The sequence below is a fragment of the Aphelocoma coerulescens genome, chromosome 1A (assembly GCF_041296385.1).
Source record: "Aphelocoma coerulescens isolate FSJ_1873_10779 chromosome 1A, UR_Acoe_1.0, whole genome shotgun sequence".
Taxonomy (NCBI): domain Eukaryota; kingdom Metazoa; phylum Chordata; class Aves; order Passeriformes; family Corvidae; genus Aphelocoma; species Aphelocoma coerulescens.
In genome coordinates, this window is record NC_091014.1 from 45,722,507 (window position 1) to 45,742,360 (window position 19,854).

Genomic DNA, 19,854 nt, shown 5'->3' on the forward strand with positions numbered 1-19,854 from the left:
ATGATCTTTATGAAAATATCTGACATAAACCTAAGGCTCATCTTTAATACCAAAGTACAGCAGAGGCATTTTTCGGTTTGCCAACCAGACTGCAAGTCAAAATAGTATGTATGTACAAGGTTGTGCACGCAATCACTATTTTTACAAAATGTCTAAAGCCCCTTTTAGTACGAGGTGAATTTTTAAAAGCATGGCTATTTTCTGCAATTAAAAGGTTAACACCTCCAAAAATCTTGGCATTTCTCTATTCCATTTTTGGGCAGGAAGAAGTCTGTTTCATCTTTCTTGACAATCAGCTCTCCTGTAATCCTATAATTTTCAGGAGCAACTGGAAAACAACTATTTGTTCAATCTTTTTGGAAAAGATGTCTGTTTCTCACCCAGAAACTTTTGCACTAACTTCAGCTTTTTACAAGACATGTTTAGCTGAATTCATACTTGGGGCAGATATCCCTTGGCACTGTATGAAGCTTTTTCCTCTCTCATAGAAGCCTTCCTTGATGGCCTGGTATTTCTCAGAACCAATAAACACCCAGTTAACTGCTGCCAATATTTAATTAGGTCTGTACTAAGTTTCCATGCTTGCTGGCAGGGCTTCACATTAAATTTCAGGAAGGAAGTTCTTCCTTGTAAACACAAAGCTCCAAATAGACCAAGACCTTCACCTGCTCAGGGTCTACGACCGAAAAATAACCTGAGGTATGCTTTACACTGAAAAAGTTGGTGGTATGCTTACTTTATTTCCCCTGTGTTAACTTTCATTCTTGTAGCAACGCTTCTTCGCATGGCAGATAAGGAGAGCAAGCCAGCGTTTCCAATAAAACACTCTTTCACGGAGGTGTTACATAGACAGCACGCTTTGGAAGCAACAGCAGATAATACGGGGAGAGAAGCTGGTTTCCCCTCTATCCGAGAGCGCCTCCTGCGTAACACCGAAACCGCTCTCTTGCGGTGCGGGATCTGGAGCGCTGCCAGCCCACGGCCGGCGTGACTCAACCCCTTTGGGTGCATCCATCCCCCCGCCGAGCGCCGGCCGTGACGGCCGCGCGGAGCGGGACCACGCCGGCACCTGCCCTGCGCCAGCGCCTCCTGGCAGCTCCCACCCGAGCCGCAGGCCAACTGCAAGGCGACCAGCACCGCCGCGGGGATCTGGGCAAGCGAGAAGGGTTTCATAAACGAGTGTCACAACTTGGCTTTCCAAGTCAGGCAGAGCTGCCGGAAAAGCCGGTTCCTAAAACAGAGGAGACAGCCGGACGGTAGCTGCCAGGCTGGCTCTCGGCGTTATGAAGCTGCTCCCTGCCGGCCCCTGAGGAAATCGCCGAGGGTCCCGGCGGCGGCTCTCCCCAGGCCGGGCTTCCCTTGATCCTGCCCTACGCGCGGGCGGCCGCGGCGACGGACGCAGGCGGCGGGCGGAGACGCCGCCGCGCTACGGGAAGGAGCCACGCCGGTCAGGGCCGCCCCTCGCCCCTCCGACAGGCCCGGCCGTGGGGAGCCGCCCGCCGCCAGCACCTCCGCCCCGCCCGGGGGACGACACCGCCCCCAGCCGGGATGGCGGGCCCGGCCCGTCCCGTCGGGTCTCGGGCCGTCCCCCGGCGAGGGGGCGGGGGCGGACAAACTCACGGCCTCCGGGGCCGCGACAGCCCTAACACGTATCCTGCGCCGCAGGACGGGCCGGGCAGGGCCGGTGGCTCCGGCTCCGCCGCGCGGAGCGCAGCTCCGAGCCCGGCCGGCACCAGGAAGCGGCACCGGCACGGCACGGGCACCGGCATGGCACGCCGCCCTCGCCGCTGGGGCGGCTCTCGCTGCCTTACCCGCTGCAGAATCCGCCTGAACATGGTGGTAGAGCGCAGATGCCGTCGGGCGGCCGCCGCCAGGCCGAAGGGAAGCCGCGGAGCCCCGCGCAGCGCCGCCCCCGCCCCGCAGGAGCCCGGTGCGGCCCGGTCGCCCCGTGACAGCGCCGCGGCCGGGGAGGCGGGGCAGCCGCCGCGCTCCGCCCGGGGAGGGGCGGGCCCCGCGGGGACGGGGCTGTGGTCAGCTCCCGGCCTCGGGGAGCGGGAGAAGGCAAAACGGGGTACAGGAGCGGAGCGCGCCGAGCCGGCGGGGGCCGCCCCCGGGACTGGATGGGTTCTGCGCCCCGATCGCTCCGCGGGGGCTCGGGCCGGGCTCCTTCCCGCCGCACCGGGCCCAGCGCCGCTGCTCTCGGTGCGTCCCCGGGATCTCCGCCGCCCGAGACGCGTCCTGGTTGCTGTGGGCGGGAGAGAACGGAGGGCGGCGGTGTCTCTGCCCTCGGCCGTTCTCCCCTTCTGGGGGTGCCCCAGGCACCCGACAGCTGCGGGCCCCTTGCTACTGGCATCAATCTGGCATCGGCCGAGAGAAGGAAAAGGACTGTAGTTTGAGCTTGCAGCCGGGGGCTCACTGAAGGAGGCAAAGCGCAAGTGCAGCGCCGTGTTGTTACTCGTGCGGCATTGAAAGTACTGAGAAATGCGCGTTCAGTGAGGACTGTTGACGCAAACTTCTTTGGATACTTAACCGGAAATTTAATTCTGATGAAGCAGCTGCTTGCTTCAAGCTCTCAGCTGAAAAGAGGACCTTGAAGCATGACCCATTAGGTGTTTTTTAAATATCAGAAAATAACATTTTAGTCACACAAACACACACCTACCTTCAAAAAAAAAAAAAAAGAAAGAAAGAAAGAAAGAAAAAAAAAAAAGTGCAACCGAAAAGCATCACTTTAACTGAGAAAGAATCAGTATCCGTAGGTGCTGAGGCGAAACCCCACATCAGACGTGGCAGGAGAGTTACTGGAATACCAGTATCCTCTAGAGTATACAATTCAACAAGTTACAGTTCCCCGTTCTATCCAAAAGCTGCAACTTTGAAATGTTGGATGCCAGACAAAGAGCCACGAGTAAACAACAAACTTGGTCAATGACTAATTGTGCCTACTAGAACAAATATCATAGCAGAGCACCAGTTGTGCTGTAAAGATCAAAAACATTTTTCCACTTAGAAGCTGACATTTCTAAGCACTCTAAAATCCTCAGACGTTGGGTGACTTGGGAGCACATGACCAGAAGGATTTGGCTGCCGCAGCTGGAGTTTTGAAGCATGGCAGCGCTATGTGACTGGACTCAGTTGGCTCCAGCTACAGGCTCCAGTGTGTTTCATGTTAATGCCATTGAATCCACAACTGAGGCAGGCTAAGAGCACACACACACTTGGCTTCAGCTGATGAGCGGTGACTTTGGTCACACCCATTTTCATGTGTCCGTGTACAAAATGGCTTTGAAATTTGGCAGTTAGGTTTGTTTCTGAATTTTGTACTTGGCATTAATAATGGGAATAAGATTGGTTTTGTACAGCTGTACTGATTGTTAAATATTTAGGCAGAGCATAGATTCTTACTCTGAATCTAAACAGAAATGACTGCAAGTTTTAGTATATCACTCTCTTTACTAGGTATTTCAACAAGAGTGACAGCCTACACAACAAAGTGCTGGAGTGCTTAATTTGCCAGACCCAAATAACTTAACCAACCCATCTTTGTAGAATGCTTTTTACTCTCCTAGGTTAGCAATTCCTGAGTGCTCAGTGGAAGATGATAGGGATTTGAGGACACTAGTTAAAAGTCTTATATCAGACAAGGATTTTCTTATCAAGATTTGAAAGGAAATACATGATCCCTTCCTTGTGCAGATGTTTGACTGAACACATGCATCTGTCTCCCTGTCCAACCATCATTCCCTCAGTAACTTGTTAATCTCTGGGCCAATTTCAATCAAATCCAGCAGTCAGATAAGGCTCAAAGATACTAAGTTCCTACACATTTAAATAGGTAGCCAGGGAGAGGAATCCTGCCTGTAAGGAAAGACTGCAGTGTGGCTGCTTTTACTATGCACCAGAGAATGCACATAAAAATTCACCCTTGGGGCAGAGATCTAGGGGAAAAAAATTAAATCTGTGCCATTTCTAGTGGAAGTCCTTGGTTTTAATTATTGTGTGTATGGTAATGCCTATGAATTCATATCATGTGCTCTCCTAAAATTCAACAGAATTTTCAGCTGTTAGTATATAGGCTGTGTCCTCAGGCATGGGAGCTGTAAACTTTCATTTCGTCCAAGCTCATAAACTCTGTTAAGGGCTTGGTGACAGGAGGGTTAAAAGGTGCCTTTCTAAAGAGTCAGTTGGTGGTAGAAAGTCTCAGAACACAATCACAGCAAAGATTTTTCCAGAACCAGCTGGGAACTGGGTACCTACCTTATCCTTTAAATACAAGCTGAAGGCTGAGAGTCTTAACTACAACAGCTTCTTGCATATCTGTCAAAGCCAGCATTTTTTTATTTCAGTACAGAACTGAAATCACTCTTTTGACTGTACAAGCAGTATTCAGGATGGCCCGGTGTGCACCAGCACTTCTCAGATTTTCCAGTTAATAACTACAGGGTTTGCTGGGATTTTGGGGGGTTGTCCTTTGTTTTTTAATGGCTATACATATAGTCAAATAAAAAGCAATTATGTCTGAACCATGGCTCACAAGAATTGGTGTTCACACAATCTTCTTCCTCAACTGAGGGTTACAAGGAACCACTGTCACTTGGCAAGGAACACATGTGGTATATGCATAGTACATATGCTTGCTTACACTTCTAGCCTACAAGTTTCTGGGCTATTTATTGTCCTACATGTTTTCAGTGTTTATACAGATGACTATTTTCAGTCATGTAAAATTCCTGACCTCAAAATCTCTTGGTCACAAGCTCCTTTGGTCCACAATGTGCTGCACTGGAAAAGTATCCCATTTTTTCAAGATGTTTTTAAGTATTCTGTTTATAAAAGGTATCAGCCTCTGGTTGGTTTTCTTTTTCCTAGCTCTTTAACTTACATTTTTGACTGTCACTGTGTGCTGTTCATATGCTTTCAGTAATTAGCTTTCAAATTTACCCATATCTTTTTCTGAATCTCTCTCCTTTCAAGTTGAACTCTATGAAAATCAGTTGAACACAGTTTGTTTAAAGGATATGATTTCATTTACATGATGATACTTGGTCAAAGGTTGGACTTAATCATCTTGGAGGTCTTTACAAACCTTGATGATTTTATGAAAGGTGTACGATAAAATTTGGAAGATCTGTGAAGTGCAGATTTGGGCAAAAATGTATTTTCAGCTGAAGGCAGGGCTATTTAGCAGTACATATGGTCAACTGCTATATAATGGGGGTATGGAGACCTTGCCGCACAGTGCTAAAGCTGGCAACTAGTTGCCAGTCTCTCCCTGCCTGCCACCTACATAAATAGGGTACATCTACTCCACAGCAGCCATAGGAGAACTAAGATATTAAGAACGGCTAAAAGGCTTTTCAGAGTTCTCAAATTATGAAAATCTGTGTTACTGATCCTACTATTTACATAGAATATACTTTAAAACAGAAAATAGACAAGTATTAAAATTATAGCATATATCTTGCCTTCGGAAGAGTTTGACAGTTTAGACTGAATTCTCAGTATTTTGTTACTGACTTTTTGTTTCCCCCTCTGCTTTAGTAGCAGAAATAAATGTGTTTTACCTGGAAAAATATTTAGGCTGGTTTTAAACTGTTGTTAGCAGATTCAGAATAATCAGTGGCTTGGGCACTAATCTTAGACTTGGGAACTGTATATAATTTTGTACTCAGCCCAAAAATGGTCCTCTGTATAACACTCTCCAGCTATAAAAAAAAAGAAATACTGATATCTCTCTATGATAAAAAGATATTGGATGCTTGTGATGAAAAGCATTATAGAAGAATCAAATATTACTACTAATATTTAGTAAATTAATAAATTTATTTGCAGTTAGGTGGTGATAACCAAATGATTTATGAGCAGTGAAAGATATTAAATCTATTGTCCCATGAAAAATATATCCCACAGCTTTACCTTTACAGAAACTTCACCTTCTGTCTCTCCAAGGGTCACTCAAGATCCCCACCACACAGGATGTGCTGTGATCAGTTCAGAGCTGCACAGGAGCTTGACTTGCTGATCTTTCCAGTAGCACAAACATGGATCTTTCACCTCTACCCAGTCAGTAATTTTGTCAGAAACCCAAGAAATGTGACTGCCTTTGAGATACCCATGCCTGTTTCAGTTTAGAGGTATACTGCTCCACGGGTTCAAAAGGTGTGCAGTTGGGAGCAGAGGGAAAGGACATTGAAAGGCACAAGAAACTACCTCTGCTTCCCTAAAGGCCTAGGCAAAACCCATGGGGTAGTTTTAGTCTATTCTTGAACTAATCACCAATCGTTCCTGACCCATTCCCTTCTCACTACAGGGAAAAATAACAGCTCTTCAATTCTTCACTCATGGTACTGAAGGCATTGGCCAGAGCAGCAGTACTTCACTCTGCATATATTAGAGAGAGTGTGTTTGCTCAGCTGCTTTGGAACCTGGCTGACTCTGTGATGATGTCACTAACAAAGAGCTGGCGACCCACGGCCGGTTCCTGTGCTACAGAGAGCCTCTTTCAAGTCAGTGCAATTACTTGCATGAGTAATGAGTGTGTGTACTAATAAAGGATGCATGGTTAGCATTAATACCAAATCCAAGAGCTCAAAGTCATGACTTCATTCTAGTATTATGGAATCTGAACATTGTAAAATTTGCACAGCTCTCCCTAAGAAACCCCAATTAAGGACAGAATAACAGAATTATCCCTATTATCAACAAAAAAATGCTCCAGTCATGGATTGTTTTTCCATCCACCTCAATACTGAATCCCTGTGTAGTGTATGCCATGTAGCTTTGCTGGAATAGCCGGAGAGACAGGCACTGGAACTAGAGAAAGCCCAGCAGCATGCAAGGGAACTTAAGTCATAAATATGTATAAGTTCATGTAAAAAATAAACCTGATATTAATATAACCAAAATCTGAGATGGAGAAAATCTGCTCCTGAGTCATGCAGAGCACCCTTTGCAAAATGTCTCATCTAAGAAATTATTCTGCATAAAGTTGAAAGCATGCCACAAAAGAAACATTTTCAAATTCCACCATAAAAAGCTGTGGTGATACCATGGCCATTCTGATCCCACTACTCCAGAGACATTAGGACTTTTTGGCAATTCTTCTAGGTACTTTCCAGTAAATGGCACAGAAAATAGGTCAAAAGGAACAAGAAAGAGGTTTTGTGGAATTCCACTGCAGAGTAAAATTAAAATACTTTAAATGACAGATTCTTTGGGGTTACTTATCTGTTCACTTTGGCATGTACTGATATACATATGTAGCTTCTCTTTCCCTCCTTTTAGACACAAACTTATCTCCATCAGTCTAGGCATGTTTGAGACTATTTCAAAGATTTTTAAGCAAAGTGGTTTGAATGCCACATGAAAGAAGTAGGGCAAATAGTGATCAGTTGCATGTCAGTATTACTGATAATTAAAATTAACTTTAGTAAGACTTTCCTAGTTACAGCAGAAACATTAGATGAATTTTCAGTGTATGAAGATTTAATGTTTGAAGATTTAATAATTAGGGGCATCATTTTGGTCACCCTTCTGCATAACTGCAAAAAATGCTGAAGGTTTGACATGGGTTGGTTTTTTTCAAACACAAATCTACCCAAGTGCAATAACAAGCTTTTGCTTGGGTTATTTTGTTTATTTGTTTGAGTTTTTTTAATATAGGAAGGTCCATACAGCACTGCTTCAAACACTGTCTTCTCTCTCTGAACATTAATGCACTGTTTGTTCCTGGCCTTGTATATAAGTAGATGCAATAAATGTTGGCTTTATTAGGAGTCACTGTGTACATGTGTTGCATCAGCAATTCAGTTAAACGTTCTTAAATGGTCAGAATACAGGCTGCTAAATAAAGAGGAGGTTGACAAGTTTTCTTAAAACAGTAAATAATATACCCATAGTATTACACTAGTCACATAATGCTTAATGGCATCTGTTGTTATAGCCTCTCAAAGTCTTCCAGATTTGTATTCTAATCTTAGAAGTCTACTGCATCTATGAACCAAAATGCTATTTTTAAGGTGTACAGCTAAGTGCACACTGCTAAATGCTGGCTGGCCAGCCCTTGATTTTCTTGCAGTACTAGCCAAACCTGTCTATGTAGCAATTGTAGTAACTATTTAGACGTGAGGAAGAATCTTGGTTATAAGCAAAGGAGGATTAAAAATCTTTCTCAGTTAAGATATATATTTTTTTTTTGAAGCTAAAATGTTCACACTAAAAAAATAGAGTAAGACCTTTCACTCATCTTCTTCTGGTATAGAGTAAGTACAATTTGCAAAACTACTGAAGCAAAAAAAATCCCCAAATGATGTAATTTATTAATGGAAAATAAAAATGTATATACTAAGACTAGGGCAAAGAGGCACTGGGTATCAATGAAGGAAAAGGTAACAAATGCATTTCTTGTGGCATGATGAAATGCCACATGGTTACACAGTTATCAAGGATCAACCCTTCAACAGCTGAGACTCCTTTCCATTAATGCCAGCTAGATGCATTACTGGGTTTACAAATTTAATCTGGAACAAATACACGTGCACCACTTAGCTTATCTGAGCTAAGAAGAGTGTGGGTTATAGTGTTAAAGCAGTTTTATATTTTCTGTTGACTGTAAGTTGATTGCAGGCAAAAATCTCCCACATCAAATCCATTATAAAGCTGGCCAGAAGAAAGTTACTGCTTTAAAACAATGTTAATATGTTTTGTTAGGTAGAATAAATTTGCACAACACCTGGAACTTTGCTATTTGTGCTGGTAACTTTTCTGATCTACGGTTAAGTACTCTGAAGCCAGATTTGCCAAGCTATGTTATCCCAGCCTGGTTTCTATACCTCTCTTCTCTCAGATGATTCTTAGCTGTAATGGTAAGAGCAATGACAGTGATGTATCTGCTCCAAAAATAAATATTCACTCCTTACTTCCAGCTTGGCATTGAAATGGCTCCTCCAAAACTGGGTATTATATATTCTAGAAGGCTTTAGCATGGGCCTCCTCTGCCTCAAAAAATTTTAAAACCAAAAAAGCAAGAAAAGCATCATATAAATATTTTTTTTAAGATTTAAGATTAAAAAACCAAATTAAATCATCCAACCTAAAAAACGTCTTAAGGGTGGTTTAACTGCTTGGCTAGAATATGTGTTCAGTGCACCAAAATCTCTTGATGAGTTTGCCAGGTGATTTGGATGATGAAATGGAAATCAATTGTACTCTTTGAAGTTAGAGCATTTTATTCATATTAGACATTTCTGATCAAATATAGAGATTTCTCACAGTGAATAATAAAGCCCTTTTTTTTGATAGGCAATCAGACAATACTGATTTGTATAAAAATCTTAGTTTTTTAAGCTTGTGTAGTGTATTCCCACATTCAGGTAGTATAGTTGCAAAAATTGTCTTGGGGTGACCTTATGATGTGTATCCCATATCGCTGCCTATGCCCAGATATAAGGGTAAAAATGTCATTTGTCTTTAGGAAGGAGGCAAGGATCATCTTCTGCTACATCATTTCCCAGCTGCCCAGCAATATGATGTCCACAGTAATTTGTATAAGACATTCATTTTATTGTCTGGCCCAAGGCAGAAAAATAAATGAGGAGGCATTCAGTGTTTCATTTCAAGACATTCAAAGAAATCTCCCAATACTGAATGTTGGACTCTTGGATCTCTTGCACACAGTGGGACCTGACCTCAGTGAGGTTTTGAAATCAATATTCCAGTCTACATGAAGGAAAGAGAAAACCCACTACACATGGTTTATGACTGAGCAGGGCTTTTTTGGTCATCCTCACTTTTGATACCCATTAAGGACTGCTGTTCCTGTTAGGTAGAAACACAGCCTGGGGCTCTGTTGACATGGAAAGGTGGATAGCGTGTGGATGTTCCTGTCGAGAGGTAGGTGAGACCATAACCATAGACGTGGTTGAGTGTGGGAACCAGTGGGAATCCTCCAGATGCACAATGCAATGGCTTGACTCTGAAATTTCACAAGGAGACCTGAGACTTAGAAATACATGGGAAAAGGAAGGGAAAAAAATGCATTGAGTCTTACAATCTTATACTTTAAATATTGGGATACTAGATATGGAGTTATCTCAGTCTCTCCAGGACTTTGCAAGGAAGAGCCATAAAAGAGTATGGCATTTTATGAAGTGGTGAGCAATTAGTTGCAATAAGCAATTTACTGAATTGATCCAAGAAGCTGATTTTTTTAAAGGTTCCTTTGATGTTTAAGTACTACTTTTATAAATGTAAGAAACAGCAGATATCAAAAGGGGCTCTCAGATCCAAGCAAAAGTTGATGCTGAATGAGTTTATTAAACTGAAATATATTTTAAGAGTATGAAAGAGACTTCAAACTGAAGTCTCAGTCAGAAGTTCAAATTGCTGTTTCTTATTAAAGATGTTGGTTTCCTGATGCCTGCTACACACAAAGAACAAGTGCTGGCTACTATAACTATCTCTGCATTGCAAAAACTGTTACAGATTATTATAGCAGGTCTGTCCGCTTTCAGCTGTCAAGGGCCAGGCTATTTCCTAACAAGACAAAACTATGTAAAGGCTAGAATTCTGTAGTTACTATTTGCTTCTCACTGATCTTTTAGGACCCTTTAGCCCCCATCCAGAGGATGGCTGGGATTTCAGCTCTACAAGTCACACTGCTCTGCATCTGTAGGGTCATCACACAAAACCTGAACCCCTGCCAATAGCCTGTGGTGGCTGGGGAGGCCTCAGGATCTTCTCGGCTTTTCTCCAGAGCTATCCCCCAGCAAGATTCACTCTAAATCTCTGCTCTCGCTGAATCCTCCCTTGAACACACCAAATGTGTTTCCATGCCCTTCTTCTCAAATGTCTTCTTGTCAGTTCTTTCTCTGTGATACCACTGGGAACATCTGCTTCCTCCATGATGGTTTGTGTCATTCTCTGAGAGCTGACAGAGGAACAGATTCCAAGGGCTGTTCCCCTATGGCAGCATGCTTCCATCAAGTGACCACATTCATCAAGAAACACACCAGGGGGGCAAGATTCTGTCCCAAAATAAATCCTACTTCCTTGCCATATAGCAAAGGATATTTCTAAGACCTACAGCTGATGGCAATACTTTTCCTAACAGTGACAGCTCAAGAAACAAAAAGCTACTTATCTGGTGCTGGGCAAAGATGCTGAAAGAAAACTATTATCATACATTATTTTACATCACCTTTGCTCCCAGCTACAGTCAAACATGATGAAGTCTTGTAATGCATGTTTTTTTAGTATCATTACACAATGAATCACTAGTTGGGTGCCTTCTTACCCCCTTATCCCTGCCTCCTAAATGTCTGCTCACAGCAGAGGTTGGTTTCACTTTCCAGGAGCTAAGGAAGGCTGTGGTGGCAGAGCAGAGGACCTGCTGACCAGCAGTATGTCATGTAGTGTCATGGAGGGGCATGTGGGGAAGCTCTCTGTTCAGAATGAATGAGAAAGGTTATTTAGGGAAAATAACAGAAAAAAATTGATAACAACAAACATGCTCACTACCAGAACTGTCCCTACATGTCTTACTCCTCTTCCTCCTCCATGGAGGCCCTGTAGCTTCTTCTGCATTTGTGGAGAAATGAAGAAGTGACTGATTCAATTAAATAAGTTGGATGTAATAATAGAATACAGCCATGTTATACAATAGACATACAAACAGAAAGAATTGTTTAAGAGGGTATAGACTGTCTTAACTATGTTATCCTGCACCAGTTGAAAACTTGACCATTTGGCATTAGTAATAATCTTTCAGTCTAGCATTTTTAATGCAATTAACACACAAGTACGTCTATCAGTATATCTGTCTACATTTGAAATAACTACAGATACATTTTTTCCCATGTTGCATTGAAAACATTTCACCTATTCACTTTTCTCTGCTTTTGGCCATTCCGAGTAAACAACAGAATTTATTTCTTACCTCAGACCCATTCATTCTCTTTCAAGGAAGCTGACAAGAACCTTCAAATTTACTGTTACTACTTTTTTTTTCCTTATTTCACTCTTCTGTTGACACATAGTCCTACGCTCATAAACCAGGGTGAACTGCTATATGCACGGCATGTCCAACACCATTACAGGGCTAAAGGCAAAATGAGGAGTGGGCTTCCTCCAGCTCAGGAGCTGTTTTGTCCTATCCCCTGCTGCAAGTCAGTTGCCTACCAAAAATCCTTCTTTGAATTTTGGTGTAAAGTTCAAGTCAAATCCATCTGCAAAACAATGATTTCTAGAATAGTACAAAACTAAGAAATCTACAATTTTTCCAAATTACAGCTATGCTAGGAAAATGTGAGGAATAAGATGCAGAGGGTTTCTATAATAAGCTAAAAATCTACTAAATTCTTTCTGGGCTTGCCACAGCACACAGGCTGTGAGTCACAACTCCCAAGGCTTCCACTTAACAACTAAAAGGAGAAATGATCAATAACATTTTTCTCAGTGAGTGATTAAGACTGCTTTTAACAATGCAGTCATGCATGCTATGTACTAAAAGGGATGATTCATTAGTTACTTGGAAGAGGAACATCTTCTTTTCTCAGTTCAGAAGCCAGAGGGATGAGCCAGTGCCCCATGAACAGGGCTGACTAGCATGTAGAAAGAGAGGAAATACTGGCTACTTTTGTCCCTGTCCCCACATCTGCAGAGCTCTTCTCACTAAAGCAAGAAAGAAATAGGGGAATTTTGTATTCAGAAGTGGCATTGTTTTAGGCATGCTTTGCATAAGTCTGACACCAGAGCTGGCTGCTGGCAGCTACTGGCAGCTCCCTCCTCTGCTCTGCAGACACAGGTGTCTGCCTCCAGCCCAAAGCATGATCTTCATGGCCCTACTGAGCAGCCCAAACAGACATACCAACAGCCCTGAACACCACTTTCTCATGTTGCTTTGGCACATGCATGAGACATTTGTTCGTTCTGATTTTTATGGCGATTGCCACTGCCGAAATAAAGAAGAACACTTACACATAGAACTGGCAAAGAGGATGACAACAATAATGGATTTTAATTTTTAGTTGAATCCTATTGTTGCTGAAATGAAATTTAAATCAACTCCTCCCAACTTTCCATCATATTAAGTTTGCTAATGCTAATCTTCCTTTGAAAATGAGGTCATGCATACAGTAACGACTATGCCACTCCCAAGCCTTGCCAGGTTTGGGTAGCTCCACATCGTAAAGCATTCTTTGCAACACTCTGGTAGTGCAATACAGTAGCATGATGGCATAACCATCTGAAAGGTAATCCTGGGTTGTCTTACAGTGTTCTTCCTGTGAGGAGAAATGATGTTGCCAAAGCCTGTATGCAAAACATTTCCACAAGTGGAAACTGATGTTGTGTTTTCATCACAACAGGTGATGGGCAAGTACAAAGCTTTTTCCTTTTTTTTCTGATGAGACTGGTCAAAATTGTCATGAAAAAGACCTACATTTCTTTCCCCTTTTCTTGGAGTCTGAATATCAGATACAAGCATAACTTTCATGCTTCTTACTGCAGACTTGCAATAATCATCTGGACACACTGTACTCAGAAAACTGGCAGCAATTCCAAATTGGTGTATGTGACAGACCTCTGGCACCAGCTTAAAGATGATCAGTATCTGCAATGCTAGTATACATACAGTGCCCTTGCATCCAACCAACAATCACACTTTTCCTAAGAACACTTCTATCCTGGATTTTATCCATCCCATAGAAACTCTGCATCACTCATCCCTGGGCTAAGTCTTTGCCTAAATGTTTCTCTCTCTGGTTTTGCTTACCCTTTCTTTTGACCTAATCCTGGCTACCCCTTTTTGCCTTTCACTGCTCTTCTCCTCTGTCACAAGTTGCCTCCTTGGCAGCCAGCACCAGCTATTTAAGCAAAATCATTTATCTCCCTTACTCTGTTTTCTTGAAAATGTCAGGGTGGGATGAAAGAAGATGCAGCCTCCACATCCCAGAGCAACCCTGATCCAAATGAAGTGGTCAGCAGCTCTAAGGCGTGGAGAAGAAATCCCTGTCAGTACTTCCCTTCCCAAACACATTTGAGCAGTATCCTGCCCTGAACATGGCCTACCCTCAACTCTCCTGTATACGTTAGTATTTATTACCAGCCTTTTGTTATCTGAATGCCTTTTTATTTCACCTTGTCAAGTGCAGAGTACGCTTCCCATAGTACTGGGAGTAGAAAAAGGGTCCCTCAAGTGCCTGTCTAGCTGAGTTCCTGATAAAAAGACCTCAGGGATTTTGGTTATATTATTCATTATGTAAGAAGGCTTAAAGCCTTGGCTACATAAATTCCATGCAATTCAATTCCAAACATACAACTTTAAGGAAATATATCACTACTGAAATAAGAAGTGCTTTGGGAAAACCAAAGTGGGGGATTAGTTTGGGGTTTTTTTTCAGTTCAAAAAGATGGTATTTTGGTCTAAAACAAGGATCATTTTTGTGGTTTTGAGGTCAAAAAATGTCTCTTGAAAACCAAACTATTTACTTGAAACATGGACAGGGTTCTTTTCATTAAGTAGTGGAATATATTGAACAAAAGAAGGATCTTCTATTAAGAAATCTCATATTCAGTGAAAAAGTTTAAATTTTCTGAATCGCCTGAATAAATGCACAGCACATATTGGACACCAAATGGAATCATCTTCATTATATATATATATGTATATAACCACTGAAGAGCAATGTAAAAAAGCAGAGCATTATCAATTCCATATGTGAGTTGTTATGTAACTTAAATTATTTTTTCTTTCACCATTATGCTTCAGCTTTCACCAGAAACTTCAAAGATAAATAAAACATTAGTCATTTAACTGGTGATATATAATACTTGTGTTTGTCATCTCTGGCAAGGTTCTGCTTTTAAACTTAAGCTAAAGCAATTAATTTGTGTCCTAAGAGACGTAAGTACATAAACTTCATTGCAGCAGATCTCTGATAATGCTGAACACAAAGCAAGGTCAGACCCTGGGAAGGAAAACTGAGCACAATGCTGAATGACTGCTACGATTATTTTTTTCTATAACTCCTGAAATCTTGTATGCTGCTCTTCTGACACTTCCTTGGAAATAACTGCAGCATTTTATCTAAAACATTTCCTGCCTTCTGCCCTCAGCTACCCACAAGAAACAGCCAGAGGCATTTATTTACCATTGAAAACATCTGAACAATGTATTCACATTTCAGAAAGTATGGAAGAATTGAAAGCAGTATAATTTAGTGGAAAGAGCTGGGCAGTTTTTTCCTAGGAGCTATTACCCATGCTCTACATAGTGGAAATGTTGCTATTTTTTTTTATCAGTAACTCACTGCCTTGTTACTCTGCCACTCTCCATAATGGTTAATATATAACTCACCAATGTGTCATTTTTTCCCTAAAGTGTTACTTCAGGCAGTGCAGAGGAATTCCCTTTGATATCTGTGCCAGAGCAAAGGTAAGCTGGCAGCTGCAGTTACACAAAGGGGGACTTCAGCTGCAAGGACAGCTTGGGAACGTCTGTCTCCCATCCCTGCCTTGCCTCTGGCTGTTTCTTCACACTCATGCTTCTCTGCAACTGTTTTTTGAGTTTGTGCTGTAAATCAGGTCAGTGAGCTGATCCAAATTACAAATAGGCTTTTTTATTCACAGAGTTTTTCTTAATAGGGGTTGCTTTTCCTACCAGAACGATGCCAGAAACCGCAGTGCTGGCTCAACTGAGGCGGCAGGGTCCTGGGACAGAGAGGAGACAAAAGCAGGTGGAATAGAGGGCACTGGGGATGAAGCGTGCCTGAGTTCATGGAACTGCTGGCTCAGATGGTGTCTCTTCCATCAACAAGGGTAGGATGCAGTCAGGAGGTTGTTGTCAGAAACAATTAACAAACAGCAAGTTCACACAAAAGGATCATGCACTTGTTCTAAAAAAAGACTATAACTAAACAGCTCCTACATGACTCATACATGACTTTTGCAGAAAAAGTAGCTATGTACATAGGTGTTAGAGAACAGGTGTGGGCATATGTATACACACATGCACATGCATACACACACAAATGCATATTCACACACATGTACACACACAAAAACCATATCTAAATTTAAAAGAAATGCAAAATACGTCCCATTTCAGCGTTTTTTGACGGTCTTCAAAGCCTGCATGCAGCTCTGACCCCCTGGATGGCTGATTCATGAAAGCAGCAACCAGGGAAGCCTATAGAGGGAGCAGGACGCCTTCTTTTCCTAAGCAAGAGGAATTTTCAGCCTTAAGTGATGACCCTGAGAGAAAGGTGAGAGAAGGGTAGAGGAGGAAGATTTCTTAGGGAGCAGAGCCCTACGCAAGGGCCAGAGCAGTTGCCCTGCAAACAGGGGGAGCAGTGCCAGACCTGCCTCTCAGGGCATGGGCAAGAGAGCTGCAGGTCCACACCTACCGTCTTCCTCCTCCCCTCTTGTGTTCACACTTTGTGCCCTACAGGGAGTCAGGAATTTCTCAGTATTTCCCTCAGTCACTGGGGTGTCCCAACACTTCAGCCGCTCCTCTGCACATTCCAGGATGGAGATTTGCTTGCCTAGAACCTGAGCAGGATTTCATCTTCCAACACCTACAGCCAAAGCAATGGAGTACTGCCTAGAAGAAAAGGAAAGATGCAGTCAAAGGTGCAGGCATTTCCTGTTGAACAAAAAGAATAACTAAAAAAAAAGGCTAACCATGTCACAGACAACATAAGAGAAGCAGCATTAAGCAGAACAGTTTCAAAAGACAGAATATACAGAAATGTCATAGTTAGTTATGGTCAGAAGAGGCTATGTGACTGAAGTGAACACTATGTGTATTTGAATCCACATGTGCATACACAAAAATTTCTAAGTCTTTAACCCATGTATACCTGTATTGAAGGTCCAGAAAGCTGGTAGTTATTTGTATGCCTGTAAAGCCCAGAAGGCCTGTCCTAGACAGATTTGTGTTTGCTGAGCATGACACAAATCTGTACCAAGAGCCTCTGCCCTACTGTGTCTATTACAGTCCAACAAAACAGAGGATAAGACTTTTTTTTCTTTTTCTTATTCTTTTTCTTATTCTTTTTCTTTTTGAAACAGATAGGGAGCTGTGACCAAAAAGAAAGTTTAACAGAAACCGGGTGTCATTAAACCAAGCCAGTTTCAGCCTTAGAGACCAAAGGACTAGCAATTAAAAAACACCCGTTCAGAGCTTGACTGAGCAGTATATGTGTTCTTAAATTAAAAATAACAATCAGAAATAAAAACCAGTGCACAATACATGGCAAATTCACATACATTATTTACAGTGTTGCACCTGTGAGTTCTTCTTGTGGAAAGACTGGCCACCAGAGTGTGCATCAGATAACTTACATTTTAGTAAAAGTCTAAGGATGGGTATAAATATGCAATATTTATACATAAAAAATTATACTAAGTGCTTTCCCCACACACACACTTAGGTCTAATAATACTTTAGTGTGTGTCTCCTAGAGAGGAAGAGCAGAACTGCATAGAACTGCAACATAAATAGTTAAGCACAAGCCATGCAGCAGTAAAAGAGAAAAGGAGCACTCTATGCCCTTGAATTCCAAGGCAATGTAGCATGAGAAATCTAATAAAATAAAATAAAAGGATAGTATAACTTTTCCTCATGTAACCTACATAATATTGTTCATTATTTGACTTTTAATACAGGTTTGCTGCTGCTTTCTTCTTTGCTTATTTTTTTTCCCCATCATTAGAGAAAGACCATTTGAGGAATATACTCTGCACAGTGATGTGATTCAGCAACTTTCTGGAAAAAGAAAACACAGGCCTCTTTTTGGTGCACTAATGAAACACAACTGGCACTAATTTTCATTGAATTGAGCCTAACTGAAAGCAGGCAATGTACCATGTAAGCCAAAGCTCAGTGATCTTAGATCACAATATTATTTTTCACAGGTTTTTATACATTATGTGCCAAACATAACCTGCTGCTAAATCAGGCCAATGATAACAAGCAGATTGTTCTACAAGCTGTTGTGTTATCAAGAATGGCTCAGCAGATACATTTGTCTTTTAATCCAAATTGTAGGTAGCTTCTGTCCATACCAACATGCGAGACCATTGTTTCTGAGTATCTCCCAAGGACATGTCCACAGAAATGGTATCCAGCAGTTCCACAAAGGCAGAGCCTCCTGTCATAAGCTTTCCATGTCAACATTTTTTCCATGAGGACACTGAATGGTATTCAGTAACACCCCTCTAGACACATGATATAATTTTACATATTTGGTATTCTTTACCAGGAACACTCCAAGTCTGGGAAATTAAATCAGGATCAAAAAGAGGAAGAAAATCCCCCACAGTCACACACAGGGTAGTCAAACAAATTTAGGAAGCCTTATGCTTCATGGGTGTGTTTCCATCAAAAATATCTTAATAAAGACATCATTGTCTATTTAGTCTGATAGAGAAGTCCTGTCTCCAGGCAGACATGATGTGGTAGCCAGCCATGGCAAGCAGTGAGTGCCTGAGCTGGGATGTGCTGCATGTCCTGGCTTAGGGCACATGCTGTTTTTTCTCCAAGCAACATGCAGAGTGACAAGCAGCATGTGTCCCACGTACCACCAGAACCATTCCTGCCTCAAGCCACAGAAGAGCTGCCACTGCAGCTCTGCATCCGACAGTGAGTGCAGCTGGTGAGGAGTGGGCCTCACACCCTCTATGAACCCTAAAGCTGAAAAGTGCTGCATGAGCACCCACCCCTATTCTTCCTGGTGGAGCTGCCTGGGAATATTGGCACCCAGGACTTGTGGGCTTGGCTTACCACCAACCAGGTTGCTGGCATTAAAGATCTGGCAGAATTTCTACCATAAATATTTCTATCTGGCCATTGTATATCAGCTGTAAAAACTTGCTCTGGGCAGATATTTGGAAAACAAGACCCAGCAAGATAATCCTTTATTAAACACATTATCCTATTTGAGTAATCTACAGATATGTAGATCAAGACATCTGTAAGTGTAGGCCCCACTGACACCTTTGCTGATTCTTCTCTGCTGATGCTACGGCAATTAGGGAAAGTGAGAACTGGCCATTCGAGGGTTCTTGGTCTGGGGCTTTCCTTTTACCTCCAGACGCCCTCAATGGTTTAGATAAAAATGCTGGGGAGACATAGGGTAGAGCAGACAAGCTGCCGTCAACAAGGAAACATAGAGAAGGGTTTCCACAGAAGAAAAACCCAACTCTGAGAATGCACATACAGCCATATATGTATCACCTTTGCACACAGGTGAAGAAGAGCCACTGTTGGAAAGTCCCTGAATCCTGCCTAGCCATACATACTCCTTCCAGATCTGGAGTAAGCCAAGTTTTCTGGGTAAGTGAAAGAAAAATTGCACTTATTTCTATCTCAGAGGAAATGTCTGCTGTTGCTTCCCAATAAAACCAGCCTCTTGATCGCAATGCCATAACACTGCACCAGCCACATAGCCCTCTTGTTTTAAAAGGTTTCCTGTGGGTTCCACCACATCTGACATATACTTTGGTGGAAAACATGTCAACTGGTCCTTCTGAATGGAGACTGCCAGATGTGCACAGAATATCCCCAGGACGAGTAACTGGTTAAATGCACCAGGAATGGAAAACTCAGTACCCAACAAACAGCAGCAACTTTTCATGCGTTAATGATAAAGTATTCAGGATTTATAGTTAGAAATACTCTTTTCATTGATTTCATTATTAGAAGTCTGTTACATCTAAGCATTTTTTAAAATGCTGAATCTCATTTCTAAATACCCTGAGGGAACAAATGCCACAACAACAAAATTAGAAACATATTACTCAAGACAAAATTAGAATAACTAAGCTCAACACTATACAGGGAAAATGCAGTGT

General features: G+C 42.3%; 1 protein-coding gene across 2 annotated transcripts in view; it reads right to left on the reverse strand.

Moving 5' to 3' along the window:
* EEA1 (early endosome antigen 1) overlaps nt 1–2,019 on the reverse strand; it is a 62,533-nt gene extending 60,514 nt beyond the window's left edge. Inside the window, exon 1 of one of the 2 annotated variants that reach the window (XM_069000002.1) lies at nt 1,812–2,019. In XM_069000002.1, coding sequence (XP_068856103.1) covers nt 1,812–1,835 — 24 coding nt within the window. In that variant the 5' untranslated portion in view covers nt 1,836–2,019. The remainder of the gene's footprint in view (nt 1–1,811) is intronic. The other variant, XM_069000008.1, reaches the window with a different exon arrangement.
* Between the last annotated feature and the right edge of the window lie 17,835 nt (nt 2,020–19,854).